This window comes from Schistocerca nitens, chromosome 1 (genome assembly GCF_023898315.1).
Source record: "Schistocerca nitens isolate TAMUIC-IGC-003100 chromosome 1, iqSchNite1.1, whole genome shotgun sequence".
NCBI lineage: Eukaryota > Metazoa > Arthropoda > Insecta > Orthoptera > Acrididae > Schistocerca > Schistocerca nitens.
This window is the reverse complement of record NC_064614.1, coordinates 233,659,542-233,678,054: the sequence shown is the minus strand read 5'-3', so window position 1 is coordinate 233,678,054 and position 18,513 is coordinate 233,659,542. Positions and strand designations below refer to the sequence as shown.

At 43.1% G+C, this 18,513-nt stretch overlaps 1 protein-coding gene across 2 annotated transcripts in view; it reads left to right on the top strand.

The window, feature by feature from the left end:
- Positions 1 to 18,313, top strand: part of LOC126246439 (uncharacterized) — a 367,197-nt gene extending 348,884 nt beyond the window's left edge. For both annotated transcript variants that reach the window (XM_049948395.1, XM_049948396.1), the window contains 2 exons: positions 3,370 to 3,446; positions 17,035 to 18,313. In XM_049948395.1, the coding sequence (XP_049804352.1) occupies positions 3,370 to 3,446; positions 17,035 to 17,511 (554 nt within the window). In that variant the 3' untranslated portion in view covers positions 17,512 to 18,313. The remainder of the gene's footprint in view (positions 1 to 3,369; positions 3,447 to 17,034) is intronic.
- The last annotated feature ends 200 nt before the right edge of the window (positions 18,314 to 18,513 follow it).

The window sequence follows — 18,513 nt, the reverse complement described above, 5'->3', positions numbered from 1 at the left end:
GGAATGATCTGCTATGTGTAGCAGCAGCGGCAGGTCATCTCCGTGACCCCACAAATTCCTGCAAAAGATAAATTTTTAAAAAGGAAACTGCAATTTATTAAAGTTGTTTTGAAACGCTTTTCTTGGAAACTACAGGTAACACATATTAAATTTTTCACTGACGCCAAGGGGACTGTGTACATCTTTTCAGTGTGCTAATACAACTCGTTTCTCATTTATCAGTCCGTAATTCCTTTTTCATTCATTAGTCTCACAGTTTAATTGATAATACACTCCTGGAAATTGAAATAAGAACACCGTGAATTCATTGTCCCAGGAAGGGGAAACTTTATTGACACATTCCTGGGGTCAGATACATCACATGATCACACTGACAGAACCACAGGCACATAGACACAGGCAACAGAGCATGCACAATGTCGGCACTAGTACAGTGTATATCCACCTTTCGCAGCAATGCAGGCTGCTATTCTCCCATGGAGACGATCGTAGAGATGCTGGATGTAGTCCTGTGGAACGGCTTGCCATGCCATTTCCACCTGGCGCCTCAGTTGGACCAGCGTTCGTGCTGGACGTGCAGACCGCGTGAGACGACGCTTCATCCAGTCCCAAACATGCTCAATGGGGGACAGATCCGGAGATCTTGCTGGCCAGGGTAGTTGACTTACACCTTCTAGAGCACGTTGGGTGGCACGGGATACATACGGACGTGCATTGTCCTGTTGGAACAGCAAGTTCCCTTGCCGGTCTAGGAATGGTAGAACGATGGGTTCGATGACGGTTTGGATGTACCGTGCACTATTCAGTGTCCCCTCGACGATCACCAGTGGTGTACGGCCAGTGTAGGAGATCGCTCCCCACACCATGATGCCGGGTGTTGGCCCTGTGTGCCTCGGTCGTATGCAGTCCTGATTGTGGCGCTCACCTGCACGGCGCCAAACACGCATACGACCATCATTGGCACCAAGGCAGAAGCGACTCTCATCGCTGAAGACGACACGTCTCCATTCGTCCCTCCATTCACGCCTGTCGCGACACCACTGGAGGCGGGCTGCACGATGTTGGGGCGTGAGCGGAAGACGGCCTAACGGTGTGCGGGACCGTAGCCCAGCTTCATGGAGACGGTTGCGAATGGTCCTCGCCGATACCCCAGGAGCAACAGTGTCCCTAATTTGCTGGGAAGTGGCGGTGCGGTCCCCTACGGCACTGCGTAGGATCCTACGGTCTTGGCGTGCATCCGTGCGTCGCTGCGGTCCGGTCCCAGGTCGACGGCCCCGTGCACCTTCCGCCGACCACTGGCGACAACATCGATGTACTGTGGAGACCTCACGCCCCACGTGTTGAGCAATTCGACGGTACGTCCACCCGGCCTCCCGCATGCCCACTATACGCCCTCGCTCAAAGTCCGTCAACTGCACATACGGTTCACGTCCACGCTGTCGCGGCATGCTACCAGTGTTAAAGACTGCGATGGAGCTCCGTATGCCACGGCAAACTGGCTGACACTGACGGCGGCGGTGCACAAATGCTGCGCAGCTAGCGCCATTCGACGGCCAACACCGCGGTTCCTGGTGTGTCCGCTGTGCCGTGCGTGTGATCATTGCTTGTACAGCCCTCTCGCAGTGTCCGGAGCAAGTATGGTGGGTCTGACACACCGGTGTCAATGTGTTCTTTTTTCCATTTCCAGGAGTGTATTTGCACCAATTGTTTTACAAACTCTATGTGTCTGTAGAAATGTGATCCATATCAGCAGTGTTGATTACTATAACTCGTCTTATTAACTGTATGTGGAGAGTTAGATTATTTGAAATAAGAAAGGTCTTAAACATAGCTGTATAATAGTTACCCTGTATATTTAAATTTATATGTCCAATTATTGTTGCGGTACGTCTTTCTCTTTAGAGGTTAAAAACTTCGATAATGCGTGCATCGTTAGTTGTTTCATACAGAACGTCCTACATAACATTGCTTCACACATACATCATCAAATGGAACCCATTATATGGTGATTATTATTATGAACTTCCCATCAATTCTAGTGCTACAGCACAGGCTTAAGAATACCAGTCACTCGAAATCGAAGGGCATATATTGTATTACTTCTTAATATAAATGGCAAGTCCATCCTCAGCTTCACTTCTCAGTTGTTCGTGGTCCATGAATAACTGTAAATTCCAACGTAAACATTCTTAACTCTTCGCGGACAAAACGAAACAAAACTACACAACCATGCTTAATAAATAGACAAACGGGTGTCATCCATGCGGTCATATTGCCACGCATTCACCAGATTGCCCGGGATTTTCAGGTGATGAGCGACCAATAACTCTGCGATTTACCCACGCATGTGGGATAGAAGAAGTGGTCGCGTACCCATGCGTCGGATCGCTGCGATTCGTCGCTCGTGTGTGGAGCCCGTAATGAATCTGGTCAAATGCTTTCTTCTTTCAAAGATTTTTCCCCGCTTTGCTCCCGATTCATGTTACCTGTGCAGAAGTAAGGATTTGCACATATAAATTCTATGTTTTTTTCTTTTTAGTATATATAGTAGTACTAAGTTAGAACGAGTTCAGGTTGTCTTTGAGTTCATGTTTTCTTTTTTCCGGTGTGTCAAGCCATCTCACAACCCACTTCGTTCTGTTACACCAGTTTCAAACGAATGAGACAAGACTGTGACTTTATAAATTATTCGCTCTCTATCAGCCGTTTGTATAATTTTAGTGGCAAAGACCGGTTACTAAAACAAATGGCCTTTAGCTGCTGATCTCGATATGCAGGAACATCTCTGAGCAACTGATTTCTAAAATTCCCTTCATGTACCATATATGCGATCAAGCAATTTCCACCAGTCGTTCCATTTATTTTATAATTTATTTTGGTTGACGACAGACTATATTAAATCTGCAGCATGATCAGCAGAACAGTATACCATGGAAGACAAATTTATGTTTCAGCTATAATAAAGTAAACTTACCATATTATTATATGCATGTCTGTGCTTTTTGTTGGGATTCCTGCATAATAAACGACAGTAGCGCTGTCTCAACATCGAAGTATTTCAGTATCTCATATTTACATCTTAAGGCTTATAGTATCACAAGTAACACAATGAACATAAGGTCTGTGATTTTGCAATCAGAAATTGCTTACTGTAGAAGCAAACTTCCATTTTTCCCGTTATCTGTAACACTGATTTCCATAGACTAAAATTATTTCCTTTAATCTGAACCTTACATACTGCTATATTTGGTTATCATTAATGCTTTACACCCCATGCTTACCATTGCTTCCACTGAAATAATTTTTCTGTGCGTTTTCTCAAATTTCTTATCTTTGCTCTATTTGTACTGATTTGTTTTTCCCTTTCAGGACTAAAACGTGTCACCTGGCCACCTCCACCAGAAGAGCAGGAACTGATCTTCAACGAACAGCCCGTCTACTCAAAGGTAGCCCCCTCTTCCTTGCGAATAGCTGTCATATTTATTAGAATTTAATTTACGTTATTTCCTTTTAGCGTGAGGTCGGCATTTATGTTCATAACATATCTTTAAATAATCCTAACTATAGGCAAAGGGATAGTCTTTAGCTTTTCACAGATTCTTCTTCTTTTTTCTTAATTAAACGTTTCTTCTATCTTCCGCGAAATGTACCAAAAAAGTATGACTTTCTTATTAAATCTTACCCAGTTACAGCATACTTGAGGAAAATAGGAATAGAGAATATTACTTTGCTTCAAGAATGTAGCACTTTTGACGTTTTCCATTAAAAGTTTTTAATGCTGGTGGTGAATTTATATAAGAAAAATTGTTTGCGTGATATTGCGTGATTGAGGTTATTAAATGAAGTCCTTTGTGTTGTAATAATTTCAGACTTCAAGCTGTGAACAGTATTAGTGGAAGTAGTACATTTAAAATATGGGAAACAAATGTCAGCGTTTAATGACTTGCTTGGACATAGCTGGGAGAGAAAGTATATAGATTAAACAGTAATCGAAAGAAACTGAAAATAAAAATATTGTGAAGCTGATTCTAGGTAGCCATAATTAAAATAAGTTGTATCGTTAGTCGCTTAGCTGTTATCTTTAAAGTACTTTTAGAATTAATTTAAATTTTGTGTTAGGAAAGGAAGCTTTCACGTCATTCAAACGACTGACAAACCGTCGTGAATGAAATAACACTAATCTCATTTCATTATTTGCTGCTGTCTTTTTGTTCACATGAATCATATCTACACTACTAAAATTGCTACACCAGGAAGAAATGCAGATGATAAACGGGTATTCATTGGACAAATGTATTATACTACAACTGACATTTTCACGCAATTTGGGTGCGTAGATCCTGAGAAATCAGTACCCAGAACAACCACCTCTGGCCGTAATAACGTCCGTGATACGCCTGGGTATTGAGTCAAACAAAGCTTGGATGGCGTGTACAGGTACAGCTGCCCATGCAGCTTCAACACGATACCACAGTTCATCAAGAGTAGTGACTGGCGTATTGTGACGAGCCAGTTGCTCGGCCACCATTGACCAGACGTTTTCAATTGGTGCGAGATCTGGAGAATGTGCTGGCCAGGGCAGCAGTCGAACATTTTCTGTATCCAGAAAGGCCCGTACAGGACCTGCAACATGCGCTCGTGCATTATCCTGCTGAAATGTAGGGTTTCGCAGGGATCGAATGAAGGGTAGAGCCACGGGTCGTAACACATCTGAAATGTAACGTCCACTGTTCAAAGTGCTGTCAATGCGAACAAGAGGTGACCGAGACGTGTAACCAATGGCACCCCATACCATCACGCCAGGTAATACGCCAGTATGGCGATGACGAATACACGCTTCCAATGTGCGTTCACCACGATTTCGCCAAACACGGATGCGACCATCATGATGCTGTAAACAGAACCTGAATTCATCCGAAGAAATGACGTTTTGCCATTCGTGCACCCAGGTTCGTCGTTGAGTACACCATCGCAGGCGCTCCTGTCTGTGATGCAGCGTCAAGGGTAACCGCAGCGATGGTCTCCGAGCTGATAGTCCATGCTGCTGCAAACGTCGTCGAACTGTTCGTGCAGATGGTTGTTGTCTTGCAAACGTCCCCATCTGTTGACTCAGGAATCGAGACTTGGCTGCACGATCCGTTACAGCCGTGCCGATAAGATGCCTGTCATCTCGACTGCTAGTGATTCGAGGCCGTTGGGATCCAGCACGGCGTTCCGTATACCCTCCTGAACCCACCGATCCCATATTCTGCTAACAGTCATTGGATCTCGACCAACGCGAGCAGCAGTGTCGCGATACGATAAACCGCAATCGAGATAGTCTACAATCCGACCTTTATCAAAGTCGGAAACGGCATTTCTCCTCCTTACACGAGGCATCAAACAACGTTTCACCAGGCAACGCCGGTCAACTGCTGTTTGTGCATGAGAAATCGGTTGGAAACTTTCCTCATGTCAGCACGGTGTAGGTGTCGCCACCGGCGCCAACCTTGTGTGAATGCTCTGAAAAGCTAATCATTTGCATGTCACGGCATCTTCTTCCTGTTGGTTAAATTTCGCGTCTGTAGCACGTCATCTTCGTGGTGTAGCAATTTTGATGGCCAGTAATGTACTTCTTACTTACACTTTCTAAAATTCTTTAGTGTTGCTTATGACACATTTCGTCAAATTTTGGTTCCTGTGCCATCTTGCATAAATAGGTTCACTGAAATGAAAAGAGTACATATCTTCGTCATAATCGAGTTAACATCTGCACTAGCATTGGTATCAGGTAGCATGGACTGGAAAAGTTCTAGATGAAGGACAGATCAATGTCCGTCCATTCCTACTCCTAAAGGTTGTGCTTTAGGAAGTTTAGAATCCTGATAACCCTTAATGTTCCTAGACCCAACGTGTTGCCTTTTTAACTCGGTTAACACGCAAACTGTCATCTTCAAAGACAGTGTACTTGTTGAGATGATGGCAAAGGGAATAAACTGGCTCACCTCCGTACGCACCGACTCTCATTCGAGGAACTTATGAACCGATAGCTTCCACCCAATGAAAACATCTCACAGTTGCCCATTCTTCTGGAAGTCTTCCTGAACTATATGAACGCGACTTCGCTTATCATTGCTGTTCTGGGAGGAAAATGGTTTGCCTAATCGGGTGACTCACTTCCAATCTTCTGTTGTGTCTCCGCCGACTGCAATCATGAAACTTCGTTTGTATTAGCAAACAGGGATTTCTTGCCTGCCCTGGTTCAGGTGTTTATGTGATGCATATAACTCCTCCGGAAACGGTTCAAGTAAGGCAACTGCAAACATTCAGTGGTAGCTCCTGCCTCATACATTGACGGAAATGGAAAGCGTTAACCCACGAAGCATCAATCCTATATTTATCAATATTTGGCTATTAAATGTTTAAACATTCATTCAGTTCGGTACTAATATGGACCATCAACATCAATATGATGGGTGACCCTCAGGGTGACAAATAGGCCCTTGTGTTCGTTGTGGCATAGCTGCTAGCAGCCTCCGATTATCTTCTGAGGAATCTTTTGTCATTCCTGATATACTTGCTGTGTCAGTTCATGAAGATTGCTAGTTGTGGGCTGGTATGGTAGTATACGTCTTCCCGTCGTTCCAATTTCAATTCCATATTCGTTGTTCTCTTATTGTCTTCCAGTACTCTTTCACTTGTTCACCGTTGTTTTTCTCCTTCGTATCTTCTAAGCCTCCATAGACCAGTTCTCTTTCGCTCCTGTTACGTGGAATCCTTCCGTATTCAATATTTTTTACCTAAACACTTCTCTGTCAATCGTTTCTTCAGATTTTATATATTTTTTTCTAACTGCTTTTTTTTAATTAATGGGTCCAACTTGTTTGTAGCGCCTTTATCTCACAAATATTTGATGACCTTTTAGGTTAATCTATTTTTCTGCATTCGGTCCAAAGAATACCAATCTTCTTTTTCTTATTACTTCTTATATTTTTTTTATATTTCGATCGATTACCATGTAATTTCCGCCTTTCCAGTATATTTTCGTTGACTTAATATTTTCTGAATGATTCGCCTTTCTAGAAGTTCTAACTTAGCTAAATTCAAGTTTAATGCTAGACATTCTCTCGCATATAAACATTCTGACCTCACTACTGTACTGTAATGTCTATTTTTACGTTTTCAAACAGGCTTTTTTTGTTGTAAGGATCTTTAGTTACGCCATAGGCCCTTCCCATTTCAGTTATCCTTTACTCTACATAGAAGCTTTTTCCAAAAAGAAATTCCTGGATTATCTTCCCAAGATATTTCAATTTTTTAAATTTTTCACTTTGCCCAGTATCTGTTTTCAGAAATTTCGGTTCATTTTTACCGTTTGTAAAAAAATTTTTATTCTTTCTGCAGAATTTCTTAAAACTTTCTTACTCGCTATTTCTTCCAAAAGTTATGTTTGTGTTACAGCAGATGTCACGGTTTCAGAAAGTATAAGGGGCTTTCACAAAGAAACGAGCAGGAAGTATAATTACATAAACCAATACCTGTATGTTAGAAGTATTGACCCTGGCTGCTGAGACACTTGTCCCACTGTGACAAGGCGGTGAATGGTTGTCTCATAAAGTTCCTGAGCTACGATGTTAACCAGTTCCGCACGTATAGCTGGACGTCGTCGTCCGAGGTGAATCGTTTGCCCCTATTCTGACGTTTTTCTTTGACCAAGATGGTCCCCTTCTGATTCACTTCCTACGGCGCGGGACAACAGAGAATATGAAGACAGTAACTGTTACGAAAGAGCAGATACCAATGATGACCATGCAGCTTCTCTAGGAAGAAATGATAATTAACTGAAACCCTCAGCTGCCAACAGGTGTTGTTGATATACCTCATGGGAAGCGTGCAAGGGATAAGTCCTTGCAGTCGCGCTGTTCTCTATGCCCTCGGTGGCTCAGATGAATAGGGCGTCTGCCATATAAGCAGGAGATCCCGGGTTCGAGTCCCGGTCGGTGCACACATTTTCAGCTGTCCCCATTGAGGCATATCAACAACATCGCAATTTTCAGTGTTTCTTAAGCGCAGTCTGCCATTTTAATTAATGAAACGTCATGTTTTATTAAAAACAAATTATAATTTTACTCTAATGCAATTTAATGTACAACGCTTTATGAAATATTGTAAGAATTCTTAGAATGTAGGAGTTCTCCGTTCACTACACGTTCTAACATAAAAATCCACATTGCAGTAGCGGTGATGGATAAGAATTGTTACCCTGTTAATGTTTTGGCTCCAGTCATCGAGTAGGAATGTCTATGGACTGAGCGCTGGGATGCGCAGAATAAGATTTTAATCTCCAAGATACACTGACAGTAAAATCACGTGCTTATATTGCGGCATCACGTTTGTCCGTACACGCTCTGCATATTTTGAATGCCACTACATCGCTAATACAGAGATAGGCCGTTCGAAAGTGCCGTACGTTTTGTACATGCGTTTCATAGCTATCTTAAGAATTTGCATTTGATGTCTGTAGTGACCATGGCTTTAAAAAACCAACACCTAAGTCACGTGACGGAGGGCAAAAAGCGAAGTTTCTGCCATTAGCAGAGCGGTTCTAGAGTAACGATCGCTGATAATTGCGAAACGTCCGAATAAAATCTTCTCGATTTTCAGAGCCGCGTCATTTTGAATAGAACACCAGAGTTTGCAGTGGCAATCTCCGCCATCGTCGTCAGAAAAAAAGGCACTGACTGCCGAGGCTAGCATGGTTTTCCTATTATATACTCACGATTTCACCACAGGGTAGCAGCAGCTCCGGACGGCCGAGCGACGAATGTCATGTGGCGTGGTGAGGGGGGGGGGGGGGTGCTGTGTTAAAAACTGTCGCTCCCGCATCCCTACGAGCACCAACGGTCCGTCTTTGCTTTCTTTCGATATCCAAAGCCCACCTCCACGTCCTACTACGCGTGTACTCCAGGTCTCTGTTAAAATTGTTGCTATTTATTCTAATCATGCTGCCTTCTTTACAACGGAGTCCCGGTATGTTGAGGTAAGGGCAAAGACGCTCGTCTCTTCAAATTCTATTTTGTGTCCGTTTTCCAGACAACACTCAGCTATGGTCGACGTGTCCAGGTTCAGTTGTTTAATATGTACAGTATCTTGTGCTCAGTTCAACTCACCGCAGCTGTGAGTATTGTTTGATCTATATTGATGCAGCCACATTTGCGAGGGACATCATATACACCGGACACACGAAGAACAACGCCTTCTTTAACGGGGCACACAGTATCTAGTGTCTTGCGGGCTGGCCAGAACGTTGCTCTCAGTGCATCCTCTGCAGCACACGTCCTAACTTGGTGCTCGTTGCCGCACAGTATGGGAGGATACCTCCTGTTACAGAAATCATACTTTTGTGTCTTGTCAGGTGCCTCTCTTACCTTGGTACCCCACGTGGCGTCTTCTGTTGCCTGTGCCTTCAACTAGCCATGGTCATTGCGCACGATATAGAGCCCTCAGCTACAGTTTGTATTTATAGCTGAAATCAACCACTGAACGGTTTGCTGTATCACTATTACACATGAAGTACTACAGTTAACTTAATTTCTCCGAAAATTCACTATTTTATTCGATGATTATTGTTTTCACGTTCGGCGATATGAACGCTTAACGTAGGGACTGAAACAGTCTATTGATAGTTCTTTCTGTTTAAAAATGACTGAGTTACAGTTCTTCAGTGAATTCCTGTTCTTTGTTGTAGCAATATCGGTTTGGCAGGGAGCACACAGATTTCTGACGATACGTCAACGGTACGTGTAAAGTGTTTTATACTGCTTTCATAAGAAATAACGTCCGTTTCTATCCATAATGATCGGTTTTCACACAACATAAGCGGTTATGTTTTATGACTTTTCCTTAATCCTGTGCAGATCTCCAAACAATATCAAGATAAGAAACATAATATTTTAGAAAAATTGTTGTTGAAAAGAAAAGGAAATTAGATAATTACATTCCATTGTCTCCAAACCTTAGTCATTCATGTAGTTTTAGAACTAAGAACCAACATACATCCTAACTTTCAACAAATGTTTGGAATTTCTTCTAGATTCTTAAAATAAGTTTGGCTGTGGAACGAAATATTCCTTCCTTTCATATATATTTCGTGCAACCACACGCTACACAGGATTTCACCGTTGTATTAAGGAAACCTGTGCTGAGAATAGTACAATTAAGATAAACTGAACAGTACTTCAGTAGTTGTACACAAAAGAATGCCGCCACTACTCAGCTGATCGAGATGGTGGTTACAATATGATGACGTCATGCGTGGTCACTGTCATCTATGGTCTAGGCACATGGACATTTTGCTTGGTTGCAACAAGTGTGGCAGCTCGTATGTCGCTATTTCTAGTTATAGGAAAATAAGGGGTAGCTATCGCTATTTTTTTTAGGTTTGATACTGTATTTGATCGTACTGTAGAGCCCCTATTATAATAAATAAAGCTGCTATGGAATCGTGAAATAATTTCCTAGTACGTGAAAAAATCCGTAAAAGCACCGAATTTACAGCTATGACGTTTCTGAAAATTAGCGATTTATCGCACTTCGAAATATTTTAAGGACTAAATTCTTTAGTTTTTACTTTCTCGTACCATACGTTTAATCTTTGTTGATTCTTAGGAAAACTAAAATTTCAGCTACATTTACTCATTCTTCACGTCATAGGTACCAGTACTACAGTTGCCTATTGTAACTACGTTAAAATAAACAGAATTATTTGGAGATATGTATAACTGGAGGAAGTGAGTCAGACTGTCATAACATAAAATCTTGTCTGCAGTTGAACATTGTTAGAAAAGTATATACCGCGTGATCAAAGAGTCAATATTAATTTGAAAACTGAATAAATCACGGAATAATGTAGATAGAGAGGTACAAATTGACACACATGCTTGGAATTACATGGGGTTTTATTAGAACAAAAAAAAAAAGTTCAAAAATGTTCGACAGATGGCGCTTCATCTGATCAGAATAGCAGTAATTAGCATAACAAAATAAGACAAAGCAAAGATGATGTTCTTTACAGGAAATGCACAATATGTTCACCATCATTCCTCAAGAATAGCTGTAGTCGAGGAATAATATTGTGAACAGCACTGTAAATCATGTCCGGAGTTATGGTGAGGCATTGTCGTCGGATGTTGTCTTTCAGCATCCCTAGAGATGTCGGTCGATCACGATACACTTGCGACTTCTGGTAACCCCACAGCCAATAATGCACGGTTGAGGTCTAGGGACCTGGGAGGCCAAGCATGATGAAAGTGGCGGCTGAGCACACGATTATCACGAAACGACGTGCGCAAGAGATCTTTCACGCGTCTAGCAATGTGGGGCGTTTTTTTTTTTTTTTTTTTGTTCTAATAACACCCCATGTCATTCCAAGTATGTGTGTCAATTTTTAATTCTCTAGGTACATTATTCCGTGGTTTATTAAGTTTTCAAATTTATACTGACTTTTTTATCCCCCGGTATATTCAACATTTTTGACATGACACTCTCACGCTACAAAATTTATGTAGCATATTTTGTATCCTAAGTATATGATATTACAGGGATATTAATTAGCACTACGAGTTTTCGCTTTCACTGCGCTGTGTCTCGATAATAATCGACGCATGAAGTGCCTATTACTACTGTGATAACTACAATTAGACCTTTGTAACATTTATCTGTGAAAAGTAATTTTCCTATTTTGACTAATTTCTATTTGCATCTACAGCAACAACAGTTCAGCACTGGTATTGTTTCTAATCAATAAATGTGTAGAAACAGGACAATTGTGCGAAATACACTGTCCAGCCACATTAATGCAGCTACCTGTCAAAACCCGAATAATCACCTTTTGCACCACGAGAAGTGCAGGAAGGGAGTCAGTGAGGTCTCGAAGATACTGGCAGGGATGTGGAGTAATTCTGACTCCAGTGTCGTGGCCAGTTGCGCTAGGTTCAAAAATGGTTCAAATGGCTCTGAGCACTATGGGACTTAACTTCTGAGGTCATCAGTCCCCTAGAACTTAGAACTATTTAAACCTAACTAACCTCAGGACATCACACTTACCCATGCCCGAGGCAGGATTCGAACCTGCGACCGTAGTGGTCGCGCGGTTCCAGACTGTAGCGCCTAAACCGCTCGGCCACCCTGTCCGGCGTTGCGCTAGGTTTCTCGGCCGAAGATCCCTGGCGCCAACAGCTCAATCGACCTGGTCCCACAGATTCTCGATTGAGTTTAAATCCGAGAAGTTTGGTGGCCTAAGGATTGCGGTAAACTCTTCGCGGTGCTCTTCGAACCATGCACGTACACTGCGAGCTGCGTGACAGGTTGTGTTGTCCTGCTGGCAGATGCAATCGTGCCGAGGAAAAAAAAAACTCCACGTGGGCCCCAAGGATCAATGCATGCAATGTTGATCCATTGTGCCTTCCAGAATGACGAGATTACTCAGGAAATGTCACGAAAACGTTCCCCAGGCCAAAACGCTCACTTCTTGAATGAGATTTTCACTCTGCAGCGGAATGTGCACTGATATGAAACTTCCTGGCAGATTAAAACTGTGTGCCGGACCGAGACTCGAACTCGGGACCTTTGCCTTTCGCGGGCAAGTGCTCTACCAACTGAGCTACCGAAGCACGACTCACGTCCCGTCCTCACAGCTCTGCTTCTGCCAGTAGCTCGTCTCCTACCTTCCAAACTTTACAGAAGCTCTCCTGCGAAACTTGCAGAACTAGCACTCCTGAAAGAAAGGATATTGCGGAGACATGGCTTAGCCACAGCCTGGGGGATGTTTCCAGAATGAGATTTTCACTCTACAGCGGAGTGTGCGCTGATATGAAACTTCCTTGCAGATTAAAACTGTGTGACGGATCGAGACTCGAACTCGGGACCTTTGCCTTTCGCGGGCAAGTGCTCTACCAACTGGGCAACCCAAGCACGACTCACGCCCAGTCGTCACAGCTTCACTTCTGCCAGTACCTCGTCTCCTACCTTCCAAACTTTACAGAAGCTCTTCTGCGAAACTTGCAGAACTAGCACTCCTGAAAGAAAGGATATTGCGGAGACATGGCTTAGCCACAGCCTGGGGGACGTTTCTAGAATGAAATTTTCACTCTACAGCGGAGTGTGTGCTGATGATATATAGCTCAGTTGGTAGAGCACTTGCCCGCGAAAGGCAAAGGTCCCGAGTTCGATAAGCCATTTCTCCGCAATATCCTTCCTTTCAGGAATGCTAGTTCTGCAAGTTTCGCAGGAGAGCTTCTGTAAAGTTTGGAAGGTAGGAGACGAGGTTCTGGCAGAAGTGAAGCTGTGACGACTGGGTGTGAGTCGTGCTTGGGTAGCTCAGTTGGAAGAGCACTTGCCCGCGAAAGGCAAAGGTCCCGATTTCGAGTCTCGGTGCGGCACACAGTTTTAATCTGCCAGAAAGTTCCGCTCACTTCTTGTTTGCATTCAGACGTTTCATGGCGTGCACTCCAACGGCCAGCTGACCAATGGGGTATAAAACGTGATTATCTAAAAAGGCCACTTGTCGCCACTCGGTTGACGTCCAGTTGCGCTACTGGCGTGCAGATCGCAGCATTCGTCGCCAATGAATAGCAATCAGCTTATATGAATGAACCAGGCACCTGCTGTGCAGGCCCTTGTGCAGCAGCTTTCGCTGAACGGTCGTAGAGGAGACACTCTTGGTTGTCCCTTAGTTCATCTGGGCGATCAGTTGCTCAACAGTTGCGCGTCTAATTGTGCGTACACGTATCAGTAGCCGCCGTTCAGCCCTGTCGTCTGTGGTCCTTGGTGCACCACAGTTGCCTCAGTGCCGATTTTGGTTAGCGCCGTTTTGCGACACACAGTATACTTAACGGCAACAGCACGTGAATAGATTAGATTAGTACTTGTTCCATAGATCATGAATACAACACTTCGTAATGATGTGGAACGTGCCAGGTTAATAAAATGTGTCTACACAAGATATTACATTAGACAAAATATTACATGACACTCAATACTTTTAATTTTTATCTTTTTTTTGTGGGGGTGAGAAATTACCCGCTTACTATATCCAAAAATTCATCTAATGAGTAGAAGGAGTTGTCATTAAGAAATTCTTTTAATTTCCTTTTAAATGCTATATGGCTATCTGTCAGACTTTTGATGCTATTAGGTAAGTGACCAAAGACTTTTGTGGCAGCATAATTTACCCCCTTCTGCGCCAAAGTTAGATTTAACCTTGAGTAGTGAAGATCATCCTTTCTCCTAGTGTTGTAGCCATGTACACTGCTATTACTTTTGAATTCGTTCGGACTGTTAGTAACAAATTTCATAAGTGAATATATATATTGTGAGGCTACAGGGAAGATTTCTAGCTCTTTAAATAAGTGTCTGCAGGATGATCTTGGATGAGCTCCAGCAATTATTCTGATTACACGCTTTTGTGCAATGAACACTCTTTTATCCACTGATGATGCCATACGAAAGCAGAGAATGAAAATAGGCGTGGTAAGTTAATGTACTCAGATGTATATCGCCAAAATTTGCAATGACCCTAATAGCATAAATAGCTGAACTCAAACGTTTCAGCAGATCCTCAGTCTGTTTTTTCCAGTTCAACCCCTCATCAACGCATACACCTAGAAATTTTGAATATTCTACCTTAGCTACCGATTTCTGATCGAAGTCTATATTTATTAATGGTGTCATTCCATTTACTGTGTGGAACTGAATATACTGTGTTTTGTCAAAGTTTAATGAGAGCCAATTTGCAGAGAACCACTTAACGATTTTCTTAAAAACATCGTTTACAATTGCACCAGTTAATTCTTGTCAGTCGGAGGTGATAGCTATACTTGTATCATCGGCAAAAAGTACCAGCCATGCATCTTCGTGAATATAGAATGGCAAGTCATTAATATATATTAACAACAGCAAAGGACCCAAGACCGAACCTTGCGGCACCCCATTCTTGATTGTTCCTCAGTTCGAGAAATCACCAGTTTTTTGCATATTTTGTGAACTGTTTATTTCAACTTTCTGCACTCTTCCAGTTAGGTATGATTTAAACCATTTGAGCACTGTCCCATTCATACCACAGTACTTGGGCTTATCTAGAAGTATTCCATAGTATACAAACCACACCTAGCCCTAAAGCCAATGATCATGCCCTTTTGGTTGTCAGATAAATCGCTCCATTTCCGCATTACGAGAACAACTGTGCTGTTTTCCGCATCGTCCCCATCCCCCGACATGCCTCATATACCCTCAATTGCTAGTGCTGGCACCTGCTGTCTGTGAGTGGTTGTTGCATGTTGACATCAAATATAGGCAGTGTGTGGCCTGGACCATGTATCAGCCTTAGTGCAAAATGTGAACGACAGTATTATACTAATGTCATGTGACTTTCGGTTTCATGCTGATGCCATGCGCAGTTTCTATGCTCACTTTATATATATGTGCCCACTATGTGGCACGACTCATTGTATTTATTAAACTCGTGCAAGATATTGCACTACTGGCCATTAAAATTGCTACACCACGAAGATGACGTGCTACGGACGCGAAATTTAACCGACAGGAAGAAGATGCTGTGATATGCAAATGATTAGCTTTTCAGAGCATTCACACAAGGTTGGCGCCGATGGCGACACCTACAACGTGCTGACATGAGGAAAGTTTCCAACCGATTTCTCATACACAAACAGCAGATGACTGGCGTTGCCCGGTGAAACGTTGTTGTGATGCCTCTTGTAAGGAGGAGAAATGCGAACCATCACGTTTCTGACTTTGACAAAGGTCGGATTGTAGCCTATCGCGATTGCGGTTTATCGTATCGCGATATTGCTGCTCGCGTTGGTCGAGATCCAATGACTGTTAGCAGAATATGGAATCGGTGGGTTCAGGAGGGTAATACGGAACGCCGTGCTGGATCCCAACGGCCTCGTATCACTAGCAGTCGAGATGCCAGGCATCTAATCCGCATAGCTGTAAAAGATCAGGCAGCCACGTCTCGGTCCCTGAGTCAACAGATGGGGACGTTTGCAAGACAACAACCATCTGCACGAACAGTTCGACGACGTTTGCAGCAGCATGGACTATCAGCTCGGAGACCATCGCTGCGGTTACCCTTGACGCTGCATCACAGACAGGAGCGCCTGCGATGGTGTACTCAACGACGAACCTGGGTGCACGAATGGCAAAACGTCATTTCTTCGGATGAATCCAGGTTCTGTTTCCAGCATCATGATGGTCGCATCCGTGTTTGGCGACATCGCGGTGAACGCACATTGGAAGCGTGCATTCGTCATCGCCATACTGGGGTATCACCCGACGTGATGGTATGGGGTGCCATTGGTTACACGTCTCGGTCACCTCTTGTTCGCACTGACGGCACTTTGAACAGTGGACGTTACATTTCAGATGTGTTACGGCTCGTGGCTCTACCCTTTATTCGACCCTTGCGAAACCCTACATTTCAGCAGGATAATGCACGAGCGCATGTTGCAGGTCCTGTACGGGCCTTTCTGGATACAGAAAATGTTCGACTGTTGCCCTGGCCAACACATTCTCCAGATCTCGCACCAATTGAAAACGTCTGGTCAATGGTGGCCGAGCAACTGGCTCGTCACAATACGCCAGTCACTACTCTTGATGAACTGTGGTATCGTGTTGAAGCTGCATGGGAGGCTGTTCCTGTACACGCCATCCAAGCTCTGTTTGACTCAATGCCCAGGCGTATGAAAGCCGTTATTACGGCCAGAGGTAGTTGTTCTGGGTACTGATTTCTCAGGATCTATGCACCCAAATTGCGTGAAAATGTAATCACATGTCAGGTGTAGTATAATATATTTGTCCAATGAATACCCGTTTATCATCTGCATTTCTTCTTGGTGTAGCAATTTTAGTGGCCAGTTGACGTAAATTACAAATTTCAGTACAGACGATTGACAGCACTGTATTACTCATCATAAAAATGAAATCATTTCATCTCATTCAAAAATGGCTGTTGTTGACAATGTTATTATGTTTCAGGGCCCAGAAGGAATCAGTCCAGGGAACCCCGGCCAGCCTCAGAGCGCTTGGTCCCCTCCTGCTGCAGCAACACCGCACAACTACCAGCCGAGCCCCCAAAAGCAGACTCCGGTCCAGGCGCAGGTATACCAGCCGGCACATTTCGAGCCGCCGCCAGCGACTGTGGTGCTGAGACCAGAGGCTCCGATCAGCCAACTACCCCCACCTGTCTTCACATCACAGCCAGCAGCCACGAAGGGAGTATCGGGAAGAATGCGTGGAGACGAGAAGTGGCCCCCAGAGCCTTACAAGGTGCAGGCACAGGCGGAAAATGAAGCGCGCCTCGCGCTCGCTCGCGGCCCCGCTTTCAGGCCTCGCCGAGTAAAGAAAGATTACACCGCTTTCTTTGCCCAGAATGCCTTGAATCCGACATATCCTGGCTACAGAGCCCCTCCAGGCACTCAGCACTACATCGAAGAAGGCACATCGAACCTGTAATAACACAGGTGCTAATGTAGCATTAGCAGGCATGCTTCATTTGAAAACCTATGTTTATCTGTTCTCAGGTAAATGTACTGAAAAAATAACTTCAGTCACAATGGAAGCTATGAACAAAGATGAAGGGCAGTTATTTTTTAAAAAAATTCCATCCATCGTTTTTTTTAAATTTCTGCCAAGAACTATGACTAATACCCATCTTGTTGGTATATACATAAGTTTAATAAATTCTAGGCGCCGCTCACGTACTTTCAATGACACGAGTGAGGACAAGAAAAGAAAATATGAATATCTTGGAATTTACAGTAACCTGAGAACGAACATATTTTTTTAAGGACCTTAGTATTTGAAATATATCTTCAAGTGCGTCGAATAATGATGGTCTCTTTTTCTTTTTTTAAGTTGATGGAGTCTAGTCTCTTTGTTAATATATTTTTTACGACTTTTTGGACCTGGTAGTCAATTAAGATGAGATAATGATTTTTAGGAGCAAATCATGAGTGATCAGTTTCACTTTAAAACGATGTGATATATCCATGGTGCCACACAATTTTTATATTAGTCCTTATTTGATGTTTATCAGACAGATCCACTATATTCCCTTCTTAAAATTACGAAGAGCGACGAACTTTTGACGACTTACATACGAATATCTTCAATGGTATTTATTTGGTGTTTATATCATGATTAAAGTTTGATTTGTGCTTAAAATATATTGTTGATATCATGTCTTGAACTGATGAATGTAAAGCGAAAGTGTAAATGTGTTATTTAGGAAAATAAATACTATCCATACATATAATTACTTGTAGTTGTCTGAAATATAGTATGTATAAATTGAGCCAAATATGTATGTTTGTTTCATCCTACAAGCACTCTTCGTCCCTGGAAGCTGCAATTCATAATCTTTTCTTCTTGATCTGATGGAATGCTGCAGAAGAAGAAAGCAACATATAGCTGTTACAGCATGACGTGACATATTAATTAAGGAACTGGACTCAT